Source organism: Heteronotia binoei, chromosome 17 (assembly GCF_032191835.1).
Source record: "Heteronotia binoei isolate CCM8104 ecotype False Entrance Well chromosome 17, APGP_CSIRO_Hbin_v1, whole genome shotgun sequence".
Classification (NCBI taxonomy): Eukaryota; Metazoa; Chordata; class Lepidosauria; order Squamata; family Gekkonidae; genus Heteronotia; species Heteronotia binoei.
This window is the reverse complement of record NC_083239.1, coordinates 45,145,967-45,163,576: the sequence shown is the minus strand read 5'-3', so window position 1 is coordinate 45,163,576 and position 17,610 is coordinate 45,145,967. Positions and strand designations below refer to the sequence as shown.

At 49.2% G+C, this 17,610-nt stretch overlaps 1 protein-coding gene across 1 annotated transcript in view; it reads right to left on the bottom strand.

Annotated features, from left to right (window-relative positions):
• Window positions 1-17,610, bottom strand: part of TMEM145 (transmembrane protein 145) — a 46,976-nt gene that overhangs the window by 2,847 nt on the left and 26,519 nt on the right. The window contains exons 9-14 of the mRNA XM_060258675.1: window positions 14,066-14,146; window positions 12,216-12,294; window positions 6,842-6,935; window positions 5,571-5,743; window positions 2,071-2,191; window positions 695-898 (exon numbers count right to left, since the gene is read on the bottom strand). Of these exons, the coding sequence (XP_060114658.1) occupies window positions 695-898; window positions 2,071-2,191; window positions 5,571-5,743; window positions 6,842-6,935; window positions 12,216-12,294; window positions 14,066-14,146 (752 nt within the window). The remainder of the gene's footprint in view (window positions 1-694; window positions 899-2,070; window positions 2,192-5,570; window positions 5,744-6,841; window positions 6,936-12,215; window positions 12,295-14,065; window positions 14,147-17,610) is intronic.

The following is a 17,610-nucleotide window of genomic DNA, read 5'->3' as shown; positions in this document are numbered from 1 at the left end:
CCTCCACTTGCAGCTGCCGGAATGGCCTTGGGTCAGCCATAGCTCTGGCAGAGGTTGTCCTTGAAAGGGCAGACTCTATTCTGGGAGAACCGGGTTTGATTCCCCATTCCTCCACTTGCAGCTGCTGGAATGGCCTTGGGTCAGCCATAGCTCTGGCAGAGGTTGTCCTTGAAAGGGCAGCTTCTGGAAGAGCCCTCTCAGCCCCACCCACCTCACAGGGTGTCTATTGTGGGGGGGGGGGTGTGGAGTAAAGGAGATTGTGACCGCTCTGAGACTCTGAGATTCAGGGTATAGGGCAGGATATAAATCCAATATCTTCTCCTCCTCCTCCTCCTCCTTGGGGTGCTGTGGGCTCTGAAACAAGCGACAGCAGAGAGGAAGAGGAGGAGGAGGAGGAGATTTGATTTATACCCTGCGCTTCACTCAGAGCAATTCACAATCTCCTTTCCCCACAACAGACACCCTGTGAAGTAGGTGGGGCAGAGAGAGCTCTGAGAAAACTGCTCTTGAGAGAACAGCTCTGAGAAAACTGTGGCTGGCCCAGCCGGCTGCCTGTGGAGGGAATCGAACCCAGTTCTCCCAGATCACAGTCCACCACTCTTAACCACTACGCCACAGCAGGCTCTGCAGGGATGTCGGAACCCAAAGGGGAAGGCGGAACCCAGAGTCGCCCTTGACCCTGAGGTGGGCTCACGTTGCTGGTGCTGCTGCTCCCCGTGCTCTGAGGAATGGAGAAGAGCTCTGTGAAGTTTGGCACTGAGTCGCTGATGAAGGTGACGTTGCCGTACACGTGGTGGGGGAACTTTGCCCCGGCGGCTGCCTCCTCCACTATCCCGATCTGCGACGTCCGCACATGGTAAGGGAAGTTCTTGTTGGCTGCCGAGGGACGGGTCATAATCTGAGGGAACGAGAGAAGTGTCAGACTGGCAGCTGGGTAAGGGATACGTCCAGGGGTGGAATTCTAGCAGGAGCTCCTTTGCGTATTAGGCCACGCCCCCCTGATGTAGCCAATCCTCCAAGAGCGTACAAAAAAGAGCCTTGTAAGCTCCAAGAGGATTGGCTATATCAGGGGTGTGTGGCCTAATATGCAAAGGAGCTCCCTGCTAGAATTCCACTCCTGGATATGTCAGGTCTGCTGTGTATGCTTCTCACTAGGAAGTCCCCTCCTTCCTCTTTCTCCCTCTGGATGCTCTAGCAGTTTGGTAGGGAAAACTCTGTGGTACAATAGGTAACATAGAGTTTTCCCTCCCAAATTGCTAGAGTCTCTGGGAAAACCATAGAGTCTCCCCGGAAACTCCTAGAGCAGGCAGCATATGATGTTGCCGGTGCGATAACATCACTTGCGAGTGACCTCATCCTGCCGGCGATGTCAGGGGAGGATTGTCCCCACCGGCCCAATGTGGGCCGGTGAGTTGGGAACCTCCAGAGTGGGGGAACCCCCGCCTGGCCTGGGAACTTGGCAACCCTACACAATACTCTTCCTGGTGCCCACCAAATGTTCTTAGAAAGTTTGTGGGGGCAGGTGGGGCAATTCCGTACAGGATTCTTTTGGCTCTCTTTATCATTTCTTGCTCACATACTAGTGAGGATGCATTTGAAAACAGAAGCCAATGCTCGCAAAAGACTCTAGAGTTCAAAGGTAAACTATTCACAGCCTCTGGGGCTCCTTATCCCTGCATTCCCAACCCCCCAAAGGAAAACTCCCGCCCCCCCCCCCACCAAAAAGGGATGTCACTTCTAAACAACTGGTTCACAAAAAGGGGTGATATCAAAGACTTGCTCTAATGATAAAACACAATATTGACTTTGGGTAGCATCAGAGGGCTGGAGAAGTGAATCAAAAGAAGCAAGGTTGAGTCAAGGGATACACATTTTTGTGTTTCTAAGGGACCTCTCTCTCAAAGAAGGACGTGTGCAATAAAGGGAGATGTATCAGTTTGTTTTGAACGTTGCCTTTTAATGTGTGTGTTACTGTTTCTGTTTTGGAAGCCTCCTCCAGCAGGTTCCTGGAGAGACGGCATAAACATTTTCTGGATTCATATAAATAAGCAGGTGGGTGGGGATTCTCACCAGAAAGACCGCGTGGGCGTACAGGTGGATGCCCAACTGGATGCCATTGACGATTTTCTCCCGCGCCCACTTGGGGATGCCGAAGTTGGCGATAAGTGCAGTGACGGGGACCGCAAAGAACCTGCAAGAGAGAAAGCAGTTGTCTTGACACACGAGCCATGCTTCCATTCCCTCCCCCTCCCCACACACAAACACTTCTGTTTGCTAACATGACACAAACCTCCCAACTTCCCTTTCGTGGGGGTAGAAAAACACCTCCCCCCCTTTGCTTCTTTCCCAAGTCATCTACTTCAGGGCTTTTTTTTGTAGCAGGAACTCCTTTGCATATTAGGCCACACCCCCTGATGTAGCCAGTCCCTCCTGGAGCTTACAGTAGGCCCTGTACTAAGAGCCCTGTAAGCTCTTTGATTGGCTACATCAGGGGTGTGTGGCTTAATATGCAAAAGAGCTCCTGCTAGAATTTCACCCCTGCCTATCACTAAACTGCGGCAGCCATGTTGTGGCTGGCTCCACCTCCTGTGACAGCCACCTTGTGGCATCTGTTTTGAAGCTGCTCCCACCACACTGTATCGGAATCTCAAAGGTGCCTGCAGGTTCAGAAGGGCTGGGGAGGCCTGGTGTATGTTCTGTTTTGAAGCAAGGCTTCCACCACTGCTCAGCCTTTGCTTACAGAGAAGATGTCGTTTCCATTGAGCCTAGGGTTGCCAAGTCCAATTTAAGAAATATCTGGGGACTTTGGGGGTGGAGCCAGGAGACTTTGGGGGTGGAGCCAGGAGACATTAGGAGTGGAGCCAAGATCAATGCTGTGACAAGCATAATTGAACTCCAAAGGGAGTTCTGGCCATCACATTTAAAGGGCCTTCCTTCCATAGGAAATAATGAAGGATAGAGGCACCTTCTTTTGGGGCTCATAGAATTGGACTCCCTGGTCCAATCGTTTTGAAACTTGGGGGATATTTTGGGGAGAGGCACTAAATGCTGTACAGAACAACTGGTGCCTCTACCTCAAAAAACAGCCCCTCCCCCAGAGCCCCAGATCAATTCTCCATTATTTTCTATGGGAATAACAGAGTTCCCAGCAGACATTTCCATCCCCTCCCCCTGCTTTCTGACAACCCTGAAGCGGGGGGAGGGCCTCCAAACCGGGGAATCCCCTGCCCCCACCTGGGGATTGGCAACCCTAGCTGAGCCATACGCTGCACCTTCTTGGGCCAAAAAATCTTGGGCCTTGCCTTGCAGTGTAAAGTGCAAGGAGGCCGAATGCACCTCCCCGTGTGCCCCTCAATCAATGAACAAACCTGACAGAAGCAAGTAGGCCTCATTTTGGGCAGGAGCTCACAGGAGCAGAGCTCCAGAACTTCTAAATTTTATTCTTTCTTTCTTAAACACCCCCCCACCAAAAAAAAATACTTGCTTCTAGGCTCCATTGTTCAAAACCCCTGGGAGAATATTGCTGAACTCATAAGATTTGACAAACCTTCTAATATTTTTCACCATATAACCAATAACCAAATATTTTCCCCCAAATAAAATAACCAAAACACGTAAAGCAGACAGACAGAAATCTTCCTCATGCCACTGTGGCCACATAGGAGAAAGTAATTTAAAAAGTACGATGGGAGTAAAGTTTTATTATGATAAGCATAGCTCAAGAAGAATTTTAAGGTATGCGCTGAACTGATATAATTTAGTACACCCCGGGCTTTTTTGGTAGAAAACGCCCAGCAGGAATTCATTAGCATATTAGGCCACACCCCATGATGTCACCATTGTTTAGCATAGGGCTTTTGGGGTAGAAAAAGCCCAGCAGGAACTCATTAGCATATTAGGCCATACCCCCTGACACCAAGCCAACCGGAACTGAGTTCCTGTGCGTTCCTGCTATAAAAAAAAGTAATTTAAAAAGACTGAAAAAGGCCTTTAAGCGCCACGTGTGAATTCGAGCTTAATTGTATTATAGTAGAACCAGGGGCCTCTGCTCTCCTCCTTCCCCATCTGTTGTGGCCAAGTCATCCATTAGACTATTAGGAAGATTTGTTTTGGCCATTGATTGGTTGACAGAGAGAGACAAGGCGCAGCTGTGGTTGCTAAGCCGCATTCCCTAGCTACACCTCGGCTAAAGAGACGAGACAGAGTCTTTCGAGGAGATAAACAATTGTCATGTTGGTCGATTGGAGTGGGGGGTGGGGTGCCCCCAAACATTCCAAAGGGCATTGCCGCTGTTAGGAACAACTGAAGCGTCACGGAGTGAGCAAACTTTCAAATTCATCAGAACTCTTATTGAAACCAGATATACTCAGGAAAAAAAGCTAACTCCATAAAGATTTAAAAAGTTAAAAGGGATCAGGCAGTAGGTCATGTGAAAGACCTCAGCCTGAGATCCTGGAGAATTAATAATAATCAGGGGTGGAATCCTAGCAGGAGCTCCTTTGCATATTAGGCCACACACCCCTGATGTAGCCAATCCTCCAAGAGCTTACAAGGTTCTTTTTTGTAGGAGGATAGGCTACATTAGGGATGTGTGGCCTAATATGCAAAGGAGCTCCTGCTAGAATTCCACTCCTGATAGTAATAATTACTATTATTGTATGGCGTTGTGTGTCGAATAGCCAGGAGATCCTAAGACTGTCTGGCAGCCAGAAATTCTAGCTCCTTTTAGCATTATGCGCCACTAGGTGGTGATTTAGAGTTGTTTAAAAAAAAAGACATGTTTCGGAGGTGGTTTGCCATTGTCTAACTCTGCATAGCAAATTTATTTACTTATGTGGCTTCTAGCCCACGCTATACTGCAAACAGGCAAAGGGCAAGTTGCCTCCATACACAAACAACACAATTACCAGTTAGAACATAATAAATAATTTTAAAGTAACCTCTATTTAACTTAATAGATGACTGATGATAATGTCAAAATTAATCTGTGAGCAAAACCCTATGCCTGTACAGGTTGAAGGGCAGATGAAGCAATGCATGTTGAAAGTAATGCAGATGGACCAGCACAGAGCAGGGGGGGAGGCCAATACAATCAGGCCAATACAACTATCGGTCTGGTGGAAGATCTCCAGTTTACAGGCCTTTTTTGTAGCAGGAATTCCTTTGCATATTAGGCCACACAACCCCTGATGTAGCCAATCCTCCAAGAGCTTACAAGGCTCTTAGCACAGGGCCTACTGTAAGCTCCAGACACACTTGAACAACACCTGAACAGCATACTCAAGATTGCTACAGCACAGGCATTGTCTCCAGTTTTTGATGCAGTAATTCAGAACAAGGGGGTGTCAGTTATCAGAGACTGTTAAACAAAATATTGCAAGACTGCTAATGTTAAGCATGGTTTAAGTTTTGAAAAAAAATCTTTAATTGTCTGTGTCTGCTACTTGGCATTACATTTTATGACACAATAGCCCGGCCCAACAAGATCTTATTTATGTCAGATCTGGCCCATGTAGCAAATGACTTCGACACCACTGTCCTACCCCGTAGCTCTGTCAGAATCCACTCACCAGAGGGTGTAGGCTGCAAAGAAGGGGACGTAGAAGGGCTGCTTCTCTGGGAACTGCTTGAGCGTGATCAGGATGGCATAGCAGAACCAGATGTAAGCCACGAACTGTAAAGCGATCAGGCCGTACCCAGCCGGTGACTCGTAAGTGTACAGCACCTGCGCTTGGTCAAAGAACTGAGCCCCGGAAGGGAAGGAAGTGGGTGAACAAACGGGAAAAGCAGCAATACAAATCACAGCACAAAAACCCACCACAGGCTATTCAGGGCTGGGGAGCAGAAGAAACACAATTCTCCATGGAAAGAAGAAGAAGAAAAAGAAGAAGAAATTGGATTTATATCCTGCCCTATACTCCGAATCTCAAAGTCTCAGAGCAGTCACAATCTCCTTTGCCTTCCCCCCACCCCCAACAGACACCCTGTGAGGTAGGTGGGGCTGAGAGAGCTCTCCCAGAAGTTGCCCTTCCAAGGACAATTCTGCAAGAGCTATGGCTGACCCAAGGCCATTCCAGCAGCTGCAAGTGGAGGAGTGGGGAATCAAATCTGGTTCTCCCAGATAAGAGTCTGCACACTTAACCACGACACCAAACTGGCTCTAGTCTTAACCGCTACACTGGCGCACTTAACCAAGACACCAAACTGGCTAGGATGACACCAAACTAGATACACCATGACACCAAATTAAAGAGGATGAATGTCTCCCCTATAGGGTAGTTGACCCTTCAGAGGAACCCTGGTCTGGTCCAGCAAGGCTCTTCTGATGTTCTTATGAAGGCCTCGGCCTCTATGCCCTGTGGTTGGTCCTGCAGAGGAACTGGTTGGCCACTGTGTGAGACAGGATGCTGGACTGGATGGACCACTGGTCTGCTCCAGCAGGGCTCTTCTGATGTTCTTCTGAAGGCCTCAGCCTCTCTGCCCTGTGGTTGGCTCTCCAGAGGAACTGGTTGGCCACTGTGTGAGGCAGGATGCTGGACTAGAGGGACCACTGCTCTCATCCAGCAGGGCTCTTCTGATGTTCTTATGAAGGCCTCGGCCTCTGTGCCCTGTTGTTGGAAGGTGAACTGGTTGGCCACGGTGTGAGATGGGATGCTAGACCAGATGAACTATCAGTCTGATCCAGCAGGGCTCTTCTTAAGTTCTTCACATCTTCTAAAGAAATTAATACTTAAAAGCAGAAGTCCCTGATCTCCCAAATGGAAAGCTTCCTAGGCTAGAAAACAATGGTGGCACAGGAGGACTCCCGAAGGCACCAGGAACCACAGAGAAAAGCACTCACCTCCGCCTCATAGATGAAGAGCACAACGTGTGTGATCGTGTAGAGGGTCATGTACACCGAGAGCTTGATAGAACCCGTGTGGCTGATCCGACCCCTGCAAGACAGGGAACCATAAGCCAGGATTGGAGGGCTGAACCATGAACCTCCTAACGCTTCTCCTCTAAAATTTGGGTTGGCTCCCGTAATTCCCTTCCACTAACTTGAATTCTATGACACCCAGTCTTCTGCCCACACAGAGCAAGCTTTTCCTCTAACAAAGGAAGGAAAGGAAAACTCATTCTCTAACAGGATAATATTTTTCCAGTGAAGGAAGACTTAGTGCAGGGGTGGCCAAACCGTGGCTCGGCAGCCACATGTGGCTCTTCCACACATATTGTGAGGCTCTTGAAGCCCCCACTGCCCTGTTGCCCAGCTTAGAGAAGTAATTTATCTCAGGGGTGGCCAACGGTAGCTCTCCAGATGTTTTTTGCCTACAACTCCCACCAGCCCCAGCCAGCATGGCCAATGGCTGGGGCTGATGGGAGTTATAGGCAAAAAACATTTATTCTACGTGGCTCTTAAGTTATGCAAGTCTGGCCACCCCTGACTTAGTGGAAGACACCAGAAGAGAGCCGCAGGATCCAATGGTGGAAGAGGATCATCGCATAAGCCAAAATCAAGGGAAGGCCTCAGCCTCTCTGCCTTGTAGCTGGGCCTCCAGAGGAACTGGTTGGCCACTGTGTGAGACAGGATGCTGGACTGGATGGACCACAGCTCTGATCCAGCAGGGCTCTTCTGATGTTCTTATGAAGGCCTCGGCCTCTCTGCCTTGTAGCTGGGCCTCCAGAGGAACTGGTTGGCCACTGTGTGAGACAGGATGCTGGACTAGATGGACCACAGCTCTGATCCAGCAGGGCTCTTCTGATGTTCTTATGAAGGCCTCGGCCTCTCTGCCTTGTAGCTGGACCTCCAGAGGAACTGGTTGGCCACTGTGTGAGACAGGATGCTGGACTGGATGGACCACTGGTCTGATCCAGCAGGGCTCTTCTGATGTTCTTCTGAAGGCCTCAGCCTCTCTGCCCTGTGGTTGGCTCTCCAGAGGAACTGGTTGGCCACTGTGTGAGGCAGGATGCTGGACTAGAGGGACCACTGCTCTCATCCAGCAGGGCTCTTCTGATGTTTTTATGAAGGCCTCGGCCTCTATGCCCTGTTGTTGGCCCTCCAGAGGAACTGGCTGGCTGCTGTGTGAGACAGGATGCTGGACTGGATGGACCACTTGTCTGATCCAGCAGGGCTCTTCTGATGTTCTCAGGTCTATAACAGCCCCAAAACACAGTTTCCATGCCACCACTGTACACTCCCCCATACCCTTAACTGCAAGCCAGTAATCTCCAATATTCTTTCCACAAAGTCCTTCCCTACCATAATTCACAAAAATGACACTCCAGCATCTCCTAAGCCCATGCACAAAGCCGGCTGCTCCGTTTCCTATCTTGTCAGCCCTTCTCCACAAAACCCGCCTGCCTGCTAGAACCCTTCTGCAGACAAATCCCCTGTCTCTTTGTTCTGCAAATAAGACCAGCACATTGCGGGGAATGTCTCTCTGCTGCCTCTGTTATTGCACTGATGATGTCTTCTCAGCGCCAAACACGACCGGGTGGTGACTGCTCCGCAGATAAGGGATTTAGTTCCGCTGCAGTCTTAATTAAAGGGCTGCTCCTCAGCGTCTTCCAGAAAAGCTGTGAGCTCTTTTCAGGGCTTTTTTTAAAGCAGGAGCTCCTTTGCATATTAGGCCACACCCCCTTGATGTAGCCAATCCTCCGAGAGCTTACAGGGCTCTTCATACAGGGTCTACTGTTAGCTCCAGGAAGATTGACTACATCAGGGGGGGTGCGGCCTAATATGCAAAGGAGCTCCTGCTACAAAAAAAGCCACAGCTCTTTCTACTTGGGTCACCATTCAGTGGCCTTGGTGAAGGGAGTGGGGCAAATGTGATTAACACGTGGAATTCACGGCCACAGGAGGTGACGGTGGCTACAAGCATAGCCAGCTTCAAGAGGGGATTGGATAAGCATATGGAGCAGAGGTCCATCAGTGGCTATTAGCCACAGCTTATCGTTGGAGCTCTCTGTCTGGGGCAGGGATGCTCTGTATTCTGGGTGCTTGGGGGGGGGGCACAGTGGAAGGGCTTCTAGTGTCCTGGCCCCACTGGTGGGACCTCCTGAAGGCACTTGGGCTATTTTGGCCACTGTGTGACAAAGAGTGTGAACTGGATGGGCCATTGGCCTGATCCAACACATCTTCTCTTATGTTCTTATGTCTGGGGCAGTGATGCTCTGTATTCTGGGTGCTGGGGGGGGCAACAGTGAGAGGGCTTCTAGTGTCCTGGCCCCACTGGTGGACCTCCTGATGGCACTTGTGTTATTTTGGCCACTGTGTGACACAGAGTGTGAACTGGATGGGCCATTGGTCTGATCCAACACAGCTTGTCTTATGTTCTTATGTTTGTAACATGCCAGGTTTTGTTGTTTAGAGCGATGTTTATTCCACAGTTCATGCCAGATTTGCTTCGCAAAAGCCCCTGCGAGCAGCAGTGTACCCAGGAGATGAGGAAAAAGTTGTACGTTTGGACAGAAAGCTTTTTCGTCTGTCTGCAAAATCCCTCATAAGCCCCCCCTCTCCCTCCCCCATCACCATCTGAAATGCATCTGACTGCACTTTGGTCATAATCCTATCAATATTCCTGCAGGCCCAGCAAGTTTCCAGCTGTACAGTACAAAACGCAATCCTCTTAGCCCTACTATCTCACGCTTGCTGAAGGAGCTTCTGGTGCTAACGATACGCCGTTGACCCCATTTTGGAAAACAACTTTGGAGAAAGCGCTGTTCAAACCAGAGAAGTGCCCCGGGGGAGGCCTTTCCCCGCCTGGCTCTCCATTCCAAACGGTCTCTATCCCCATGCAGAGTTCCAAAAGGAATTTTGGCACTTGCAGGGGTGGAATTCTAGCAGGAGCTCCTTTGCATATTAGGCCACACGCCCCTGAGGTAGCCAATCCTCCAAGAGCTTACAAGGCTCTTTTTTGTAAACTCTTGGAGGAATGGCTACATCAGGGGGGTGTGGCCTAATAGGCAAAGGAGCTCCTGCTAGAATTCCACCTCTGGACATTGGCAAACATGCCTTGCCACTAGGCAAACTAGGCAATTGCCTAGGGCGCTGGCCTTCTAGGGACGCCTAATTGGGCACTCCCCATGTGACTTGGTGATGTTATCAGTGCAAGGGGGGGGGTGCCAGAAGTTAACCTTGCCTAGGGTACCAGACAACCCAGGGTCAGCCCTGCTTGGGAACCTTGTTAGGGGGCAGAGACGCTGCCAGGGAGTGACTGGCATTGTTACAATCAGGGCTTCATCTGTAGAAAAAGCCCAGCAGGAACTCATTTGCATATTAGGCCACACACCCCTGACATCGCCACTGTTTCTCACAGGGCTTTTTGTGGGAAAAGCCCAGCAGGAACTCATTTGCATATTAGGCCACACACCCCTGATGCCAAGTCAGCCGGAACGGCATTCCTGTGTGTTCCTGCTCAAAAAAATCCTTGGTTACAATAAACGAGGGGAACCACAGTGCCGAGTTAACAACTGCAACAAAAATCGCCCCGCCAACCAATAACGTATTCTTAAATCCAATATCCGATACCTTATTGTGGCGATATTCCAATTGTCAACCAGTGTGTAAGTCCTTAGTATAATCTCTTGCCGACTGCACACAATTACTGCAGTTCAGTGAATCATATGTCCATTCAAGCATCCATTTGTAACTGATAGAGATTTAAAGCTCCATAAACTTCCAAGCCACTTGGCTGTGACTGCAGCACCAACGCTGTCGAACTTCTCGGCGAGGAAGATCACAACGACATGCAACCTAGGCAAGCCCGTAGCTACAGTGGGACCTGGGGGGTCCAGGCCCCACCAACCAGACCCCTCTGTAACCTTTCTGCCCTCTTCTTCCTTTGTCTTCCCCCGCTACTGCTGCTGCTGCTGTTGATATTGGATTTATATCCCACCTTCCACCCTGAATCTCAGAGTCCCAGAGCAGCTCACAATCTCCTGTATCTTCTCCCCCCACAACAGACACCCTGTGAGGTGGGTGGGGCTGGAGAGGGCTCTCACAGCAGCTGCCCTTTCAAGGACAACTTCTGCCAGAGCTATGGCTGACCCAAGGCCATTCCAGCAGCTGCAAGTGGAGGAGTGGGGAATCAAGCCCGGTTCTCCCAGATAAGAGTCCGCACACTTAACCACTACACCAAACTGCTGCCAGCCCCCCCCCTCTCCCCCACTGGCCCAATGGCCCCATGGACGTGGCCCCGTGGATGCACGTTATCTCCTCCTGCAGGCCACCATTGCCACCCTCCACCATGCCACTGAGCCGCCATCCTCACCCCATGCCTGCATGCACGCTGAAGCCTCAGCTCGGCCACTCTCATCATGCGCACAGGCTCCATCTGGCACCAGGCACACGCACAGGGGTCATTGACCCATTCTCCCTGGCTCCCAAGTTTTGGTGTATTGACCCACGCTTCCTTGGCTACCCCCCCACAAACAAAAACCATGGCTATTGGCCCCACCAAATTTGAAATCCTGGCTATGGCTCTGATCCTACATATGTTTCAGCCTGGTCTTCTTCTTTGGTTGCAGTAAAATAGAACAATTCAATTGGAACTACACAGGGCTTTCTTTGAAGAAAAAAAGCCCAGCAGGAACTTATTTGCATATTAGGCCACACCCCCTGATATAATGGTTTCACAAAAGCCCAGCATGAACTCATTTGCATATGAGGCCACACCCCTTGATGCTGAGCCAGCCAGAACTGTGTTCCTGTGCATTCCTGCTCAAAAATAAAGCCCTGGAACCAGGGATAAAATTCCAGCAGGACTGCCTTTGCATATTAGGCCACACCTCCCTGATGCAGCCAATCCTCCAATCTTGGAGGATTGGCTACATCAGGGGTGTGGCCTAATATGCAAAGGAGCTCCTGCTAGAATTCTACCCCTGCCTGGAACTACAAAACATATTTAAAAAAATACAAAGAAGCCAAGATCTACAAAGTACATAACAATAATTTGCAACGTTATTTAACATAAATCTGTGGAGCTTTAAATTTCTAAAACATAAACGGACGCTTGAAGGGAGTGATTGACAGCGCAGAAATGGTGGAAAGGAATGCGTTGTGCACCCTTTTCCTCCCTGCCCCTTCTCCACTTGGAATTCCCTTCTCCTGAAGCTGGTTTTTTTTTCACTTACAAATGCCACACACTTGCACGCAAAACAACCAAGCAGTTCACAGCAAAGGAAAGCTATATCCCATCCAAAGATCCGTCCCTCTTCAGCTGTGCAGATACCTGGTGACTGTAAATCCCTTTCCCAGCAGTATGAGCATCAGGAGGAAGATCAGGAAACTGACGGAGAAGAGGAGCTTGGCTAGAGAGAGACAGAGAAGCAGGATGAGCCTAAACAGGGCTCTTTTTGGTAGAAAAAGCCCAGCAGGAACTCATTTGCATATTAGGCCACTCCCCCCTGATGCCAAGCTAGCCGTGAACTGCGTTCCTGCTCAAAAAAAAAAAGTCTTGAGCCTAAAGACTGAGTCCACCTGGGATCAATACTCCCTTTAGGCCAGGGGTAGGGAACATTGGCTCTCCAGATGTCTTTTGCCTACAACTCCCATCAGCCCCAGCCAGGATGGCCATGCTGACGGGGCCTGATGGGAATTGTAGGCAAAAAAGCATCTGGAGAGCCAACGTTCCCTACCCCTGCTCTAGGCTGTGAAGTCTTATGAGCAAAAATTCTACTTCATGAGCTACTGGCATTAAAGTTGCGAGCTACTGCATAACTTAGCATGCTCTGGGGGGCATTTTTCCTGAGCGAAGACAAAAATGTGTGAGCTGAAAGCTAGCTCACACTAGCACATCTTAGAGGGAACACTGCCTGGGATGAGGGACAGTGGTCAATGGGGCCTGCCGTATGCAGGGCATTCTGCACTTGTGGAGGGAGAGGGGAGCGTACTAAAAAGAAGGATGTGGAATGGCCACCAAAACCAACTGATTTCTTCCCAAACAGATGGCGAAAATAAACTGCCGAATATACTAATCCTCCCCTCCCTTCCAAAAAAAAATTGTGATGAATGGTGCCACCCTAAGCCAACAAACTCCAAGGGACTTAGAAAGGATTTTACTCTGCGTAGCTTTGATGCTTAAATATGATGCTTGATATGGAACATGAGAAGAAGAAGATGATATTGGATTTATATCTCGCTCTCCACTCTGAATCTCAGAGTCTCAGAGAGGCTCACAATCTCCTTTACCTTCCTCCCCCACAAAAGATACCCTGTGAGGTGGGTGGGGCTGAGAGGGCTCTCACAGCAGCTGCCCTTTCAAGGACAACCTCTGCCAGAGCTATGGCTGACCCCAGGCCATTCCAGCAGGTGCAAGTGGAGGAGTGGGGAACCAAACTGGCTCTCCCAGATAAGAGTCTGCACACTTAACCACTACACCAAACTGGCTCGGCTGGGGCTGTGGGTTTAAAGTCCACGGTGGACCTGGAGGGATGCCAACCTCCAGGTAGGTTCTGGGGATCCCCTTGGAATTACAGCTCATATCCAGGCTACAGAGATCAGTTCCTCTGGAGAAAATGGATGATTTGCAGGGTGGGGGAGTTCTGTGGCACTATACCTCACGAAGGTCTCTGTCCTCCCCGGGCTCCATTCCCAAATCTCCAGGAATTTCCCAGTCTAGAACTGGCAACCCTAACCCCCCCACCCAATGCCCCAACAGTGCCCAGGGGGACCTGGCAATCCTAGGACTAGGAGGCTACAAGGTTAGAAGAAGAAGAAAAAGACTGCAGATTTATACCTCGCCCTTCTCCCTGAATTTCAGAGACTCAGAGCGGCTTATAATCTCCTACAACAGACACCCTGTGAAGTGGATGGGGCTGAGAGAGCTCTGACAGAAGCCGCCCTTTCAAGGACAGCTCTGCGAGAGCTATGGCTGACCCAAGGCCATTCCAGCAGCTGCAAGTGGAGGAGTGGGGAATCAAACCCGGTTCTCCCGGGTAAGAGTTCGCGCACTTAATCACTACACCAAACTGGTTGTTATAGCACTGCACAGCACCTGGATCTCCAGATCTGGATGAAGCAGAATTGGGCCCAAATCCCTATTCAGATGTAAAACTTTAACGGGTGCGCACAGACACCTACCCAGGATCTTGAGGCTGCCGTTACCGATACCGTCACTTGCGTACTGGCCCCAGTAGATGCAGAAGAACATTAGACTCAGCACTGAAAAGGAAAAAGGAAAAAAGAACCGTTGAGGTGACGACAGCAACAACAGTCTTTAATGGCGTTATACATTAAGATGTATACAGGAGATAAAAAGGTTAAAAAAGGTAAAGCACCAGTCTGCAAGCACCAGTCGTTTCCGACTCTGGTGTGACGTTGCTTTCACGTTTTCACGGCAGACTTTTTATGAGGTGGTTTGCCACTGCCTTCCGCAGTCATCTAAACTCCCCCCCCCCCCCCAGCAAGCTGGGTCCTCATTTGACCGACCTCAGAAGGCTGGAAGGCTGAGTCAACCTCGAGCCGGCTACCTGAACCCAGCTTCCGCCGGGGATCGAACTCAGGTCATGAGCAGAGCTTAGGACTGCAATACTGCAGCCTTACCACTCTGTGACACGGGGATCTCTATATACAGGAGATAAGGAGTACTTAATACAATTAAAGCAAATCACGCCTTTTTGAAGCCAGATACCAAAACGATCGCCACCGTTTCAATAGTTACAGTGCTTTGCGAGAAAAGAAGAAAAAGGGATTTATAGTTATCAGGATGGCCTATTAAATCCACTAACAACCGATCGAAATACTTAACACGAATTTCAGAGTAATAATCACAATACAGAAAAACGTGCTCAATACTTTCTACTGCCTTTCTTCCACAATCCCATAGCCTCTGCATGGAAGGTATCTACAGAAACCTTCCACGAAGTACTGCAGAGGGCAGCACATTGAAGCGTACTAACATGTAAGCTCTGCAGGTACATGAATCACTAAGGGAGAAAAAGTACGTTGCCATTGCCCTTATAGTAGGAGATGAACGTGCTCTATTACAGGGGTCCCCAAACCCTGGATCGTGGACTGCTCCTGGTCCATGGTCTGTTAGCAACCGGGCTGTGAATTGTATAATTATTTCATTATATACTACAATGTAGTAATAATAATAAGGCATTGGATTTATATCCTGCCCTCCACTCTAAATCTCAAGAGTGGCTCACAATCTCCTTTCTCTTCCTCCCCCACAACAGACACCCTGTGAGGTAGGTGAGGCTGAGAGGGCTCTCACAGCAGCTGCCTTTTCAAGGACAACTCTGTGAGAGCTCTGGCTGACCCAAGGCCATTCCAGCAGCTGCATGTGGAGGAGTGGGGAATCAAACCCGGTTGTCTCAGATAAGAGTTCGCACACTTAACCACCACACCAAAATAAAGTGGACAATTGTATCATCCGGAAACCATCCACCCCCGGCCATGGAAAAATTGTCTTCCGCAAAACCAGTCCCTGGTGCCAAAAAGGTTGGGGACCACTGCTCTATTAGTTCTTCTCCAGAGGCCCTGGCTGTGCCCCAGAGCCTTCTTGGTGGTGGCATCTCATTTATTGAACTTTCTTCCTGTTGCCTACGGTGCTGAGTTTCTGGGACCTGGTGAGAAAGTTTTCATTTATCCAGGCCTTTGATGACATTCCTCTTCTTTTGCTTCTTGATTTTTTTTTACTGCTGACATTTAAAAAATTTTTGTTTGAATTTTGTTTTTGTTTTTTTGCTGTCAAGTCACGTCTGACCTGATCTTTTTTTTTACTGCTGACATTTAGATTTTTTTCATTTGAGTTTTGGTTTTGCTGTCAAGTCACATCTGACCTATGGTGACCCTGTGAGGTTTTCAAGGCAATAGACATTCAGAGATGGTTGTGCACTGCCTGCCTCTGCGTACCAACCCTAGACTTCCTCAGTGGCCTGCCATCCATAAGAACACAAGAGAAGCCATGTTGGATCAGGCCAATGGCCCATCCAGTCCAACACTCTGTGTCACACATAAGAACATAAGAGAAGCCATGTTGGATCAGGCCAATGGCCCATCCAGTCCAACACTCTGTGTCACATAAGAACAAAAGAGAAGCCATGTTGGATCAGGCCAGTGGCCCCTCCAGTCCAACACTCTGTGTCACATAAGAACATAAGAGAAGCCACGTTGGATCAGGCCAATGGGCCATCCAGTCCAACACTCTGTGTCACATAAGAACGTAAGAGAAGCCATGTTGGATCAGGCCAATGGCCCATCCAGTCCAACACTCTGTGTCACATAAGAACGTAAGAGAAGCCATGTTGGATCAGGCCAATGGCCCATCCAGTCCAACGCTCTGTGTCACAGAAGAACAGAAGAGAAGTCATGCTGGATCAGGCCAACGGCCCATCCAGTCCAACACTCTGTTGTCACACAGTGGCCAAAAAAACCCAGCTGCCATCAGGAGGTCCATCAGTGGGGCAAGGACACTAGAAGCCCTCCCACTGTGCCTCCCCCAAGCACCAAGAATACAGAGCCCCAGGCAGAGAGTTCCAACAATACGCTGTGGCTAATGGCCACAGATGGAGTTCTGCTTCATATGCTTATCCAATCCCCTCTTGAAGCTGGCTATGCCTGCAGCTGCCACCTCCTGTGATAGTGAATTCCATGTGTTAGTCACCCTTTGGGTGAAGAAGTACTTCCTTTTATCCGTTCTAACCCAACTGCTCAGCAATTTCACTGAATGTCCATGCATTCTCGTATTGTGAGAAAGGGAGAAAAGTACTTCTTTCTCTATCCCATGCATAATCTCGTAAACCTCTATCATGTCACCCCTCAGCTCTCCTTCCTCCACTTCCTCCTCAAGGGAGGAGCTTTCCTCTATAGCTCTTGGGTGATAGAGCAAGCCTGAAAAAGCAAGCAGTGATGCAGAAGGAAGCAAGAGAGAAGGAAGCAGATGACAGTGAGTTGCTCGCGGGCCTGATAGGAACCCTCTGGGGGCCTGATTCGGCCCCCGGGCCGCATGTTTGACATCCCTGGAATAATCCTTAGTGGAATTCAGAGTAGACCTGCTTAGGATTGCTCTGTTATTTGCCCTTTTTGTCCTATATTTTACTATTGAATGAGACTCATTTTGGCTTCATTGTATATTCAATATTGTAAGCCACTCCGAGAACTCTACAGGGTTGTGTGTGTGTGTGCCTGTGATCACAATGTCCCAACCTAGTTACAATCCAGCCTCCAGCTCTCTCCCCTCTGTCTTTTCCCTTCTTCCATATTCCTCCTTGCCAAAGCAGTTTATAAAAAAATCAAAAACTCAAATCACAGAAGTATAATAAATTAGCACTAAGTGCTTTATCAATACAGGGACTTTTATATATCCCATAAATCCACAAGATGGAATTCGGTACTGGATGCAGAAGAATCAAGCACTGTTTCAATAACCAAGCCAGTTCCGCAGTGTGATTTGGCGGCGTGAAGGGGAATCCTAAAATCCTGTCACCAAATGGCAAATCTCTGTGAGGGGGAGCTGGTGATTTTATATCAGCATTCCCCCCCGAAACTTGGGAAACAAGAAGACAATTCAGGGACTCCGTCCTATGGAGAGCTCTGTGCCTTTTCCCCTATAACCAGCAAAATCAATTAAGCAAAATAAGCAAGATTCAGGTGGGTTGCTGGTCTAAAGCAACAGAACA